This window comes from Astyanax mexicanus, chromosome 9 (genome assembly GCF_023375975.1).
Source record: "Astyanax mexicanus isolate ESR-SI-001 chromosome 9, AstMex3_surface, whole genome shotgun sequence".
In the NCBI taxonomy this organism is placed as follows: Eukaryota; Metazoa; Chordata; class Actinopteri; order Characiformes; family Acestrorhamphidae; genus Astyanax; species Astyanax mexicanus.
The window spans coordinates 15,475,804-15,490,542 of record NC_064416.1 but is presented as its reverse complement, the minus strand read 5'-3'; the positions used below and the strand labels follow the sequence as shown (position 1 = coordinate 15,490,542).

The 14,739-nt window shown below is 38.6% G+C and overlaps 1 protein-coding gene across 10 annotated transcripts in view; it reads left to right on the top strand.

The window, feature by feature from the left end:
- Positions 1–14,739, top strand: part of frmd4a (FERM domain containing 4A) — a 221,781-nt gene that overhangs the window by 146,399 nt on the left and 60,643 nt on the right. For all 10 annotated transcript variants that reach the window (XM_049483655.1, XM_022679567.2, XM_022679566.2 and 7 more), the window contains exon 2: positions 9,995–10,060. In XM_049483655.1, coding sequence (XP_049339612.1) covers positions 9,995–10,060 — 66 coding nt within the window. The remainder of the gene's footprint in view (positions 1–9,994; positions 10,061–14,739) is intronic.

Below are 14,739 nucleotides of genomic sequence, written 5' to 3'. Positions count from 1 at the left end.
CTAAATCAGTGGCCCTATATCTGAGGGCAAAGGATATGAGCTAAACAGATTGGCTTGGCTAGGATATTTTTCTATCTTTCTTTCTATGATCAACTGTAAGTGGTATTATTGAAAAGTGGATGCATTTAGAAACCACAGCAGCTTGGCCACAAAGTGTCTAACTACTTTACATTGCTCTGCACACTCAATAACAGCAGAGTTAGTTTTATTTTTTTTTTGTAGGTGTGCCAATACCTTTGCCCATACAATATATTTGTATTGTTACATCTTGGCTCAAAATATTCAGCAGAATGTGACAAATTCATGCAAATCATAAGCCTACACAGCTTGTCATATTCTAGTATAAATATTTTGTTCATTCATTCTGTAGCACAGAGGTCTAAATGCTTAGTCTTTTATCTATCTAAATCTTATCCAGAAAGAATTTGGATTTTTCTAGAACTAAGAGTTTGCACGCCAACATTTGCTGGTTGCCTAACCTACTGTTCTGCGTTAACCATCTAAATCAGTGGCCTGATATCTGAGGGCAAAAGATAGGAGCTAAACGGGTTGGCTTGGCTTATATCCGGTCCTAGACAATGCATGTGTCTGTTTATGCTTATTAGATTTCAGACACTGTAATGGAGCCTTAGAGACACAGGCTCTTTTTTGTTCAGAGGTACACATTTAGCAGCTTCATGATTAAACAGTAAAAAGCAGCTGTAGCTCTGGTATTTGGAATAGTGTGCTTGTAGTACTAGCAGTTATGTCCTTTTTGTGCTGCAGTCTGGTTTCTCCAGCTCTGCACTGCAGGGCAGCAGTGTCAGCAGCTTAGTGCCAGCCATGCCTATTACCTGTCCTGAATACTGACACTGGTGTGGCCTGCCTACTACACAATAAGCCTGGGAGATAATGTAATTGTTTGGATGAATTGTTATTGTCTGCAGAATTACGAGCATTTGAAGCATCTCATATAGGCTGTAGCAGCCGTTCAGCTGTTTCAGTGCTCTGAAGTTTTATGACCTTCTGTTCAGCGATTTCTCTGTGCTAAAGCAATGAAGAATTAGAAAAGAAAGAATGTTAAATCCACACATGAACATATGCTTTATTCAGACGTGAAAATACTGCCATAAGTTCCCAAGAAAACACCAAGATTAGAAGATTCCACATGCTACTGAGTCTGACCTACCATCATGAGTTACTGGTACTGTAGAAGCCACCATCTGCTTAAACCGTAAACACGCTGTTTACAGCTTTTATATTTAGTGTGCAATCTATCCCTGAGCTCTAGTGAACATTTGCAGACATGTGTAGGTTGACTGGTTGTGTCACTGGACTGTATGTAAATAAAATGGCTTTATTTGTGTTGTAGTCATGGCAACCCCATGGTTCCCATCACCACCTCTGTAAAGAAATCTAAGGCAATAGGATTCTGTTGAATACAGCATTTCACACCAAATGCTCTAAATCAGTTTAAGAGGGTTGGCTTTTGCAGTCAGAAAAATCAGTGAAATTCCCTGTTAACCATACAGTTTTGTGTTGATGCTGTATTGATTGTAGTTTCTGGTAATTTTTAGTTTACCACATCATTTGAATACAGGAGCTACCCTTCACATTGTCTCTCCAAAATGACTTGGAATAAAAACCTCTTTACATTAGCTTACATTTGTGAAGTAGTTAAGAATGTTTATGCATTTTCCTGTACAGTAAAGTTAACATTCTGGAGATGCATGTTTTGCTTTGGACAGTGCTGATATGTCCAAATGTTTTTAAACATCTCTTTTAATGAATCCATTTAGCTACTTTAAGTTGCGCCTATTGCTAACACACTACGGACAACATTTCTCCCAAATTTCAAATAAAAATATAGTCACTTAGAGCATTTATTTGCAGAAAATGAGAAATGGCTGAAATAACATAAAATATGAAGAGCTTTCAGACCTCAAATAATGCAAAGAAAACAAGTTCATATTAATAAAGTTTTAAGAGATCAAAATCCATGTTTGTGGGAACAACCCTGGTTTTTAATCACAGTTTTTATGCATTTTGGCATGTTCTCCTCCACCAGTCTTACACGCTGCTTTTGGATAACTTTATGCCACTCCTTGTGCAAAAATTCAAGCAGTTCGGCTTGGTTTGATGGCTTGATCATCCATCTTCCTCTTGATTATATTGCAGAGGTTTTCTATTTGATAAAATCAAGAAAAACATTGTCATTAAGTGGCCTTGTATAATCCAAGCTGTATTAACTGCATTAGCTAAACTACTCTATTTACTAATAACAAAGATGAATGTAAACTCACTATTTAGCAAGGAATAGGTCAATATGAGCATTTGTATGTGTACTAGAATTGCTTATTAATGCTCTGTAAGGTGATTATGAGACCATCCATAAATCTTTGTGTGTAGTCTTAAATTATAAGTGGCATCATTTAAAATTTTATAGGAGACATTCCTGCAAGCTTCTGCATTAAATACTCAGGGTCTTTATTTTCTGATGTTTAGCAGGCCTATTCCATGTCAGCTAACCCAGACTATCCCTATCAGTGCAGGATTTAGTGTAGTGATCCCCTGATGATGCCTTTAATAGGGCGTCGAGGTCAGCATTAAATCTCTATCAGAGAGTGGGCTTATCAATGGCTCAGATTAGGCTAAGCTTACATGGGCCGCAAGCCTAGTTCAGCCACTCTCGATTGCAATCCAAATGCACTGCAAATGCACTCTGTGTTAGCAGATCTAGCTGCTAACACACTGCTTGCTGTCTGAGCTCCACCAGGTTGTGTGTTGGTACAGTGTTTCTCAGATTAGATGCACCATAGAGAGGATTTGCCATGCCCAGGTTTAATGCCCAGTTGGTGTTAAATATCGAGTAGCAGGGTGGGCCAAGACACTTGTGAAACACTTCCACCTCTGGAGTGCTGTGGGTTTCTTTGCCAGTGTAAGCTTCTCAGATAGATAAGTATGTTCCTTTTAGCCATAACTTTAAAACTGTGAGTATAAAAACAGTGTGTTGGCCCACCAAAACTCCACCAAAGCTCTGACCCATTGAAGCATGGTGTCTTGTGTTGTCTGGCACCAAGACCGTGGATCTGCTGCTAACATTAATACCTCAAAGGATCACATCAGTAAACATGTGAACCCATGAATTTGATGCCAGTTCACAGGTTCACTGGTTGTACTTTCTTGAACCACTTTTAGTAGGTACTGTCCATTGCTTTTAAGGAACAGCCCACAGTTTCTGACCCAGTCAACTTGTCTAACCATTACGATCAAACTCTTGTCAAAGTGTTTCAAAATCTTTAAATCTGACAGCACGGTCAGCTTCATGGACTGACTGTTTACTTGATATGGTTTTATTGTTATGGCTGACCAGTGTAGCGTCACTCTTAATTTTAAGAGTAGACTTGATTTTAGTGGTTCAGCGATTAATAAGTTGAAACATCTTGACCACAAAGCAAAGGGTTGGCCTGATGCTCCTGCCTTGAAGCTAATTTAGTATCTTGAATATACTGGTAGTCAATTGCAAAGCATGGTCTGCTTTTTTATGCTAATGTGCACTATATAGTTTAAGCTATTAGAAGAGTTTATCTTGCTTTTAATGGAGTAACTGTGGCTACTGTTTAAGGAAGGCATTTCTACAAGATTTTGGAGGCATTGCTATGAGGATTTGATTGCACTTCTGTTCATTAAGTACAATCAAGTGCAATCAGGCTGTTCATTAGTGAGGTCAGGATGTTAGATGATTACCACCACACCTTATCCTAAACTGCCCACCCAACCAATCCCAAAAGTGTTTAATAGAGCAAGATAATCAATGTTGGGGTCTTTGTACCTCTTATACCTGCCTGGCATTATGCATGGTGCCAACATGTTCAAGTTGATCTACTTCAGGGAGTCTTATTTTACTGGCAAATACTTCTTTACATGGACTAGGTGTTTTTTACACCAATGGGTATGACACAATGCATTCATTATAAGGGATGTGCAAAAGCTTTGACTTAAACTTAAGCTTAAACGTTGAATTAATTATGGACTTGTGAGTACCAGGAAAAAAAAGAGACAGTACATAAGAGACTATTTCAAACGTTTTCGGGGAAAAAAAGCAAAGGGGACAGCAGGTCGGCCTCGCTTAGCTTCATAAACTCCAGGCTCAAGTTGTCAGAGAGTTTGGCTTGGCCTGGTGAGCACCACTCAGTCCAAAATGCGGTTGCAGTCTCAGCCTTTGCTCCTATTTTAGTTCTCATAAATTAGTATGTTTAAGCTTAGAGGAGACAGCTGGAAGGGTCATGCACTCAGAGCTTTAGCAAAGGAAAGAAACTGCTGTGTTGATGAATAAAGAAATATATATGTGCAGGCGCAGTTTTTGGGGCAAAGGGTGTCTGGTTGTGCCTCTTTAAAAGCAAGGCTCTCAGACATACTCTGGATTGAGTGGAGGTACACTGAACAGATAAAAGTATTGAAGAGACCTACACCTAGGTCTGTTACAATAATTATGTTAGTGACTTATCATACAATAAAGAAACCTCAATTACCTATTCTGTTTGCTTATTGTGTTCACGTAGTATGGAGATCCCATTAGATCCCAAAAGTATTGGATGGAGCACCATCATTCTGAGAACACAGTTCCACTGCTCCACAGCTCAAGCCCACTCGTGGCATTAGGCTTGGTGCCAATAGGTTCATGTAGGCCTTTCGGACAATATAGTGTGCCTAAAAAAACAGTTTTATTGTCATTTTAGAATTATTTGATGCAACTGAAGACTGATAGTTACACTATTTTAAAGAACAATGATCGGAATATCCAGATATAGAAATTTGGAAAATGAACATAAACATTATCTAGGGAAGCGATTATAATTGATTTATTGTCCATACATTTTATAAGAAGTTTGTGATGTAATGATGGTGTGTGTGTGTGTGTGTTTGTGTGTGTGCGCATTTTCACAGTGGGTTCTTAACATAAAGTAGTTGAATGCCTTCATTACAAGGGTTGTCCACAAACATTTGGACATGTAATGTGATTAAGTGAAGAACTTCACAGGTCAATATGAAACTCACACAGCGATGCTGAGGTCGAGGTTCTAATAATACAGGTGAAGGGAACACTCTGGAAAGCACAAAACGCAAAATTGCACACACACACTCACACACAAAGTACTAGGCCTCTATAATAATATCACAGCCCTGTAATAATACTGGTCACACCCATGTGTGTATGTGTGTGTGTAGTCTTCAGCTGCACTGTTTAGACGGACGTGTTTAGAGCCTGGGAGAAGAAGCAGGAAGAAAAGAATGAAGGGATGTGTTTTGTCCTCTGATGCCCCCCCCCCCTCCTCCACCTCCCCATCCCCTCTCCTCCCCCCACCCCCCAGTCTTCCTCATTGTGGAGGAAACGTGAGCCGTCCTGCTTTTATCAGGCCTATTGTTTGAGTTCCTCAGGGACAGGGCTTCCTGAAGGAGGCCAGAGAGTTCTCCGCATGTTCCCGAGCCCCGTTCGCTTCATTTGCGACCCTCAACCACGCTGAGATGTTTAAGAAAGCTTGTTCTTTTTCCTTTCCCTCTCACGCTTTTTTCCTTTTGAACTTGGCCTACATATGGCGAGAGTAGGAGGGAGAGAAAGGGAGAGGGGTGAGATGAGTGAGTGTGTGTGGCAGCGAGTGGCTCTCCGCCGATACATCCGCATGAGACACGAGAGGAAGCGGATGGGAATGAAGGAAGAAAGACAGAAGGAACGCCATATTTCATGCTGAAAGATGAGTAAGAGGAAGATGAGAGTGCGGTTCTGCCAGAATAAAATTCACATTACAGGAACCAGGTCGACAGTGTCAGCATACGTTTGAATTTTTTGCATGTGTGTATAAATGTGTGTGTGTGTGTGTGTGAGAGTCTAGGCTACCCGAGCTGATTTGCCAAACAAAGCAATATTCAGCTGGTCCTGTTTTTTTAATGACATCGCAGTGAGTGTTCCTTCCCTCAGGCTCAGCGCAGATGTGTGTGTCCCCTACGCCCACTCTCTCTGAGTAGGATGTTTACTATACCACAACTTGGCACAGCTGTAGTGGTGTGCAAACATACAAATATTTACTTGGGAAGTGGGGAATGGACAGTAAGATAAGATGTTTTCTACTTAGTCTAAGACTAAAATTAAGGGTGCTTTCAAACTTAACTTGTTTGATCCAAACTTTCAGACTGTTCAGTTTGATCTGGAACAAAGAAGCAGGTGTAAAAGAGACTGAGAATTACAGTCTGGAACAAAGGAGCAGAGGTTGGTCCAACCAAAAGAGATGGTCTCTGTCCGGATCTATTTTGAACCATGGTTCAATTCATTTGTGGTGTAAAAACACTTTTTTGGATGATTCAGATTCTTGGAACAATTACAGGATGTTTAGGCAGTCTTTAAACAAACCAAAGGAAAAATAATTGGTGTTGTGCCGAAATCCAACTCCCCTTGGCGTGCAGGTGCACCACACAGCAGTATGAACACAAACGTTTAGACTGTGAATTTATTTGTTTACTGTAACAGTAGATTAACTTTTTTGTATAAACAGAAATTCGACTTCAACTTTAAAAACAGACCGTTCTTGTCGCCTAATATGTTGATCTGACCATTTAACAGAAGTTATTGAAACCAGATCATCAATTAACCACTTTATCTCTGAGTTGATCTAAAGTTATTATGATTTATTATAAGTTATTATTATGTACTTTTTTAAATATACATTTTTCACACTTCATTGTGCTTAGAGGAGAACCATAATTGCCTGTTTGACTGTTTGGCATAAATATATATATATATATATATATATATAGCTCTGGAAAAAAATTAAGAGACCGCTTCAGTTTCTGAATCAGTTTCTCTGAGTTTGCTATTTATAGGTATATGTTTGAGTACATTCCGAGGTTTTCATTTTGGTAAAATTAAAGAAACTGGTTCCAGAGCTGTAGATGGTTTCATTAATTGGAAGCCCATTTAAAACCATATTAATCAACTCAAGTCAATCTAAAAAACTACTATTGTTGCTTTTGGACAAAAACCTTAAAAAAATAATCCAACAGTTGTTCTTTACATTGTTTTGATAAATCATGACCAGTGGACCAATAAAAATGCTCCAGAACGACTTGGAATACAATTGTTTTTGCATGACATAAACCCTGTGTCTATTGAACACTAGCTAGTCGTTAAGTCCTGCCGTTGCTTCTCCTAATAGATAATGAATAGTCTGCACCCATCTGTTTCTAAAGCTTGCAACCCGTAGCAGGCCTGCACAGTGTAGTCAATCTATTGACAGTTAAGCCCTAAACAATCTATGCTGGTGTTTAGTTCTGTAGTTTTGGCACTGGGACGTCCTCCCTGGTCAACAGCAGTGGAGGCCTCTAAAATCAGTGGTAACATCCAGGTGGAGCTGGATTGAGCTTAAGAGCTGCAAGATCTCCAAGCTTAGTTTACAGATGGTTAGCATTATAGCACATGGCTGACTACGCTGATATTCTGTGTGTGTGTGTTTTATAGCTGAGCGGGCAGTTGAGAGCTTGTTTCTGGGTGAATGGTCTGTAGTTGAATATTATTGATGGGTGTAAACTAGCCCCTCTGAACCCTGGGGGTCCGCAGTGTTGATGGGGCCAGCAGCCACGTGAACATGCTGGGCCAGAGCCTGTTAAAGCCACAGCCATTTTCAATCACTTTCAGTGCTGCACTTGTCGAACAGTGGTGGTTTACAGCTCCAGTCTGGACTGGCTGCATGTTGCAGTGCACATTTTTTAGGACTGTGAAAACAAAGGTTTTGGAATGCCCCTGCTGAATAGTACAGTAGTCCTGTTTACTACACTCTTTGTTATGAAACTTGTTGTGAAATGTCCTGGAATGACCACAGCTTTTGCTTTTTTTTTTTAAGGCTTAGTGCTGAAAGCACAGTTATTTTGATGCAGATAGGCCTGTGACAATAATTATGATTTTGACTTGATTGTACAATGTATGGACATGACCTCAATATTTTTTGTTGACCTCGAATGTAAATGAGCATGTTTGTAATATTGTTTTTAAAAAGTGCTTTTAATGTATTTATGTAATATTTATTAAGAAATTGAAACTTTTTATATTACTATTTAAATCTCAGAATATTACTAATAAATAGTTCATTGCTCTTTTATCAATATTGTCATGAAATTGCAATAATGTTATTTATCGCAATTATTTCTAGGACAGTATTCAGCTCTGGAAATAATTCATAGACCACTTCAGTTTCTGAATAAGTTTCTCTGGTTTTGCTAATTCTAGGTGTATGTTTGAGTAAAATAAATATAGTGGTTTTATTCTATAAACTACAGACAACATTTTCTACTGTCATTTTATTTGCAGAAAAAGATGCAGAGCTTTCAGACCTCTAATAATGCAAAGAAAACAAGTTCATATTCATGAAGTCACAGCTTTCATGCATCTTGGCATGTTCTCCTCCACCGGTCTTACACACTGCTTTTGGATAACTTTATTCCACTCCTGGTGCAAAAATTCAAGCAGTTCAGCTTGGTTTGATGGCTTGTGATCATCCATCTTCCTCTTGATTATATTCCAGAGGTTTTTAATTAGGTAAAATCAAAGAAACTCATAATTTTAAGGGGTCTTTCATTTTTTCCCAGAGCTGTATCTCCCATAAAATATTGGATATTGTGTCAGGACTAGATGTAACAAAATGTAAAAAAAAAAATCAGAATCTGACATCATTTTAAAACCCCTAAAGACTTGACATGTCAAGACGTGGGATGTACATGTATTAGGCAGCAAGTGAACAATCAGTCGTTGAAGTTGTTGTGTTGGAAAAAGGAAAAATGGGCAAGGGTAAGACTCTGAGACTCTAAACTCTGAGACTGTAATTAACAAGAACTGAATTGTGTAAGAGCATTTACAAAACAGTCAAATCAGGAAGGACTTGTGAGGTGTTCCCTGTGGCTCCAAGACAGGATAACAAGGCAACCTGCAAATGGCTCACTCACACAGGTTACACTCAGTCTGTGTCTCCAGAAGTGCCCAAACACAACAGCTTACATATTGACTCACTAAATATCAGTGCTTTACACATTTAAACAACATCTAGACAGTTAAATGCCTTTTAAATCTCATGTTCAGCTGTTTTATATCGTTTTTAGCGATGAAGAAAATGGCAGAATTAATCGTTGACTAATCGACTAACGACTAATCTAAAAAATAATCAGATTAGACAACTGCCAAAATAATCATTAGTTAAAGCCCTAGTCAGTAATGCAACCAGAGAGACCAGATGGGATGTTAGTAATGAGACCAAAAGGCTTTAAACATGGGCTACTTTACACAAAATCCCACCTATGTGAGATGTGACCCCCACTTCAGAGAGTTGGATGGGGTTAGAGATGTTTGTTCTTTGCATCATAGGAAGAATCGTCATTGCATTGTGATGATTGCGCTTCATGGCGTATGAATCTGTCTGTGCCCCAAACCCTTACATGTCAGTGGATCTATTAGAGAGACATGTATACAATTAGAAAAGGAGAAATGGAGCACTTCTGCGTTGGAGAAGTTGGAGGCTGTCATGACAGCATATATTATTATTCTGTCTGTAAGAGAAAGACGGCGTAGATAATAGCATGCTTTCGTCATGTTGAATGTGGTTACTTTTAGAGTGTGTGTGATTGAAAGCCTAGTGAACTGAGCCAAAAGAAGGCCAGTCTGCTTAGCATTAGCATTAGCATCAGCATCTGCACTGATGTGGGGCAGTGTAAAGGGAGAATGTGCTGTGCAACACGAGCTTGTGAGGTGCAGTGTGAATGAGATTGGATTCTTCTGCTCGAGTGGGAATCACTCTACATGCGTGTGTGTGCACGCATGGGTGCACATGCACGTGCGAGTGTGTGTGTATGTGTAAGAAGAGTTTCTATTTCTGTCTTGTCACGATGACCCAGTATTTACAGTTGATTTAATTAATCTCTCTCTCTTTCTCTCTCTCTGTTTCTCTGTTTCCCTCTCTCTATCTCTCTCTCTCTCTAGATGACAGAGGGGCGGAGATGTCAGGTCCATCTCCTGGACGACAGGAAATTGGAGCTGCTTGTGCAGGTGAGTCACTGGCAATCATACCGGGGTTTAAGAAAACGCCCAGTTTCGGCTTTGCAGACTTGGACCGCTGTGCTGGAAATAGCCACAGTGCAGAAGGAGCAGTCGCACTGGGGATTCTGGGCCCTCTGATTCTTGACTTTATTGGACCTCTTTTATTGGACTACTTTTGCAATTTTACATTGAGACAGCACTTTCTGTTTCTTGTACTAAAAACTGTGAGCATCAAAATGAGCTGTTTTAATTGAAGTTCTTTGCTTAAAACAACCATTTATGCAGTAAATTTACCTTAAAAAATAAAATAGCAGCTTCAGGATAATATTGATAGTACATTGACTGTACGTCTCAGGCAGATATATAAATAATTTCGGGCATGGTTTGATTAAACACTGGATCTTGCCACAAAAGGGTGTAAACCTGCTTTCCCTAGCTCCCCTATTAAAAGGGTAGTGTACCTTTTGGTGAGAGAATGTTATTGGCTAGTCATTCTGCACAATATGGGCAGCTACATGCCATTATTCTAAGTTTTATATCTTAGGATCAGGATAACCTAGACATTTATCATATGATACATATATCATACTAACCAACAAGACTCAGCCTATCTAAACAGACAAATAGAAATCCTCATTTTTTAGACATTAAATCACAGTTTAAATCCAATATCAGTAATCAGTGGTATTAGTGAGTCCATGTAACCTTCCAAAACAAACAGGTCTGTTGTTAAATTGATTAACCACATTTATTTATTATACTCAAAGATTAAATATCTGTATTGGTTTCATCAAAGCATTTGTAGATTAAATGGCATCTTTAATTTTACACCCTACTGCTTTAGTTAAATGGAGCATAGCGAAACGTTTAGATCTTATATTAAGGGAGCAAAATCCTATTTACATCACTGCTTACTGTAGTAGTAATATATGAATGCAGTCTCAGTGCAGTGATTTAACAATGGCGTGTTTGAACTCACTCACACTTTGAGAGTATTACAGAGTAGCGTTCTGGAGGTGTGATTGCAGAGTCTGTTTTAATGATCACTATCTCAGACTTCCTCTCGCTCGTCTGAGAAGGGAAATCCTCACTACTCCTCTGAGAGTTAATTACCATCTGCTGGAGAGAGGGGGTTCCTTTGTATCTGTATATGTGTGTGTGTGTGTGTTTGAGAGTGAGAGAGAGAGAGAAAGAAAGAGAGTGATATTAAAGTTCTTTTTTAGCAAGTAATTCAACAACAGCACCATTTTTGACTTTCTTTTGTACTCTAGCAAACTGAAATGAGGTTAAAGTGCAGAGTGACAGAGTATTAGAGATTATTTTGATAAAGAGAAGATATATATATATATATATATATATATATATATATATATATATATATATAGAACTATACAGATGCTAAATTTTTAGCTAAAATTGATTTAATTTAATTAATGAATAGCGCAAATGTGATTTGCCCAACATACTGTAGGGTATATACACCAGTCCACCATAACATTAAAACAACTTATTATAGTGTGGCCTCTCTGAAGCGCTACCACTTTGATCCAAGGATGTGAGAATTACTGGTTCGAATCCCAGATTATGCTGCTTTGCATCAGCAGCCAGAGTCCGAGAGAGTACAATTGATCCTTGCTTCTTTTTAAGTAGTTTGGTGGTATTTCACCCCCACATCAGTCCTAATGTGATGTTGGTCATCACAGCAGTCTGTTGGGTGATTTTTCAGAGCTGGGAGTGAAGCTTTCATTTTGCAGTTTGAATAGAGACGGCTGGTTGGCTTCTATTGCTGGGGGTATGAATTCTAGGGAATTGGGTATGAGTTTGAGTTTGGGTAATTGACCTTTCAAGGTATACAGAGAGATGTAGTGGTTACAGTGGGTCAGAGCTGTTTTTGTGGTCTGAGGAGGGGCTCTTCAAATTAGGCAGATTGTTTTGATGTTGTATGTGTGTGTTCATGCTCCAGTGTGAAGAAAGGCCTGTCAGGCCTGTTAAACTGCAGCCTCTTCAGCAGTTATTCTGGCACATGTGTTTCCATGACAACCCCGGTCGGCATCCCCCTCACTGACCTCAGCACCAATCGGAGCTCGGTCTCTCGACTGGCCATGCCCACCAAAATTCAATCAGCTCAGTTTCCATAACAACACAAATGCTTCAGGCTCTTAGGTCACATATCGCCATGCAAACATAAACATCCCTGCAACACACTCTGTCTCCTTAACAAGCGCTCTTTCCTCACACTGTCCTCACCCCCAAACACACACACACACATTCTTGCACACTAAAACTCAGGAAATCCCCATTCATGGGACAGACACAGTGTTTCCTATACAGACAGAAGAATGCTCATGCCCATATTACACACTAAACACCCAAATGTTTGCGGACACCCCTTCTAATATGAAAATGCACCCACAAGGCTTATATAAGTCCATGTAGAAAAGTATTACCAATAGAATTGGACTCTTTGGAGCACATAACCACGAAGATATTGACACCATACCTAATGTCAGATGTGGGCTAGAGGGTTATATAGCCACCCCCTAGTTCATTGAGCTGTAGAGCAGTGGAATTGTGTTTTCTGGAATGATGGTGCCCCATCCAATACTTTTGCACTGAATGCAATTAAATCCTTACAGCAGTGTTCCTAGTAAATTGTAGTACAAAGCCCTCCCTGGACCTTAGACACATATTTCAATGAAAGCAGAATGAACTGTTTGTAATACCCTAGACAATAACAATGAATGTCCCAATACTTGTTGTCTATTTAGTGTATAATCTTTTTTAAAAAGCACATAAAACAATTTTTTGAATAATGCTACAGAAGAACCACTTTTGTGTTTTTAATAAAAATGTGTAAAGATCCCGTACATAGGTAAAAAACTTTATATCAAATAGGCCCTTACATTTGTTTTAGAGCCAAGTGTTTTTCTATGACATTTAAAAAAAAACATTTGAAGCAGTCTTATTTCTAAGAAGGTGTTCTGTATCTGTATCGCTCTTGCTATCTCTCTGTTTCTCACTCTGTTTCTCTTCCTCTTTCTCTCTCTCATACACACACACACACACACATCTGTCAGTTTTGATTCTCTAAGCTGAGCTGATCCCTCTATTCTCCAATCTGGTTTAAACTTGCTGAAATCATTCTCTCATCTTTGGAGATATATCATTTCATATATTGGAGCTTTTTCCCAGCAGTTCTCTTCTTCCAGCATTCCTCTGAGTGCTGTGTTTGATGTGCTGCATGGCTGAGTTTGATTTGGGATCTGGTTTTGGTCTGATGAGCAGAAAGATTTAGGGAGGAGAGAAACCGTTTAGAAGTTGAAATAGCTCAAGTGACAGTGAGCAGCAGTGGCAGAAGAACTTGAAGAACTCGAGAAGTGAGCATGAGAGGAAATATGATATTTTAATAGTATTAAGATAATATTAAGATAAGATAATTCTTTATTAATCCCACTGCAGGGAAATTTTAATTGTTAGAGCAGCTCAGAGGACAGAACAGAAGAGACTTTAGAAAATACTATAAAAGTACTATATAAAATCTATAAATAGAAAAAGAAAATCTAGAGTACTAAAAATATGTAAATCTACAAAAACTAAGATTAGAGGAAACATGGTTCCCCAGTACATATGACCAGTGATATTGCACATAGGTTTATGGCAAATAAATAGTAATTAAGTGATAATATTGCACATAGTGATGGTGATGGTAAAAAGGCTTACCTGGCTGTTAAAGTTGTGTTAGTAATTGTATAATGTCTCAATAACAAACATGCTTTAGTTTAATTATTAACACAGCTCTGGGGAAAAAATGAAAGAAACCACTTCAGTTTTTAAATGACTTTCTCTGATTTTGCTATTTATAGGTATATGTTTGAGTAAAATGAACATTGTTGTTTTATTCTATATATTGCGGACAACATTTCTCCCAAATTCCAAAAAGAAACTATTGTAATTTAGAGCATTTATTAGCAGAAAATAAGAAATGTCTGAAATAACAAAAAGATGCAGAGCTTTCAGACCTCAAATAATGCAAAGAGAACAAGTTCATACAATTAAAGTTTATGAAGAGTTCAGAAATTAATATTTGGTTAAATAACCCTGGTTATTTTTTATTCCACAAAAATTTAAGCAGTTCGTCTTGGTTTGATGGCTTGTGATAATCTGCCTTCCTCTTGATTATATCCAGAGTTTTTTTAATTTGGTAAAATCAAAGAAGCTTATCATTTTTCAGTGGTCTTTAATTTTTTTTCCCCAGACCTGTATGTGCTTCTTATGTGACAGATGCTGAACTTGGTGCTTTACTTTCTGACACTATTGCGTTTAGTATTGGGACACCTGCACAATCATGGCAGAATCAAGAGTATTATAAAAGAGACAGTCTCTACTGTCCAGAAAAAGCTCCAAAAGATTTGGAGCATTGCTGTGAGGATTTTACAGCATATTAAAAACCTACACAATTTTGGAAATGGAATGGCCTCACTCAAAATGTTGATAATTCACATTGCCTTGTCATGAACATGCTGGCCATTGGCCTTTGGCATGTCAGAGGCGTTAAATTAAATGAGAAACGGGATTGTTTATTAAACCATCTTGATGAACTGTAGATTGGTATTCACACTTGGCAGTGTGGTGTTCTCACTTTTTGTTTTCTTTAAGTACATCTCCTGTGATCCCCCACTGAGGTAGGC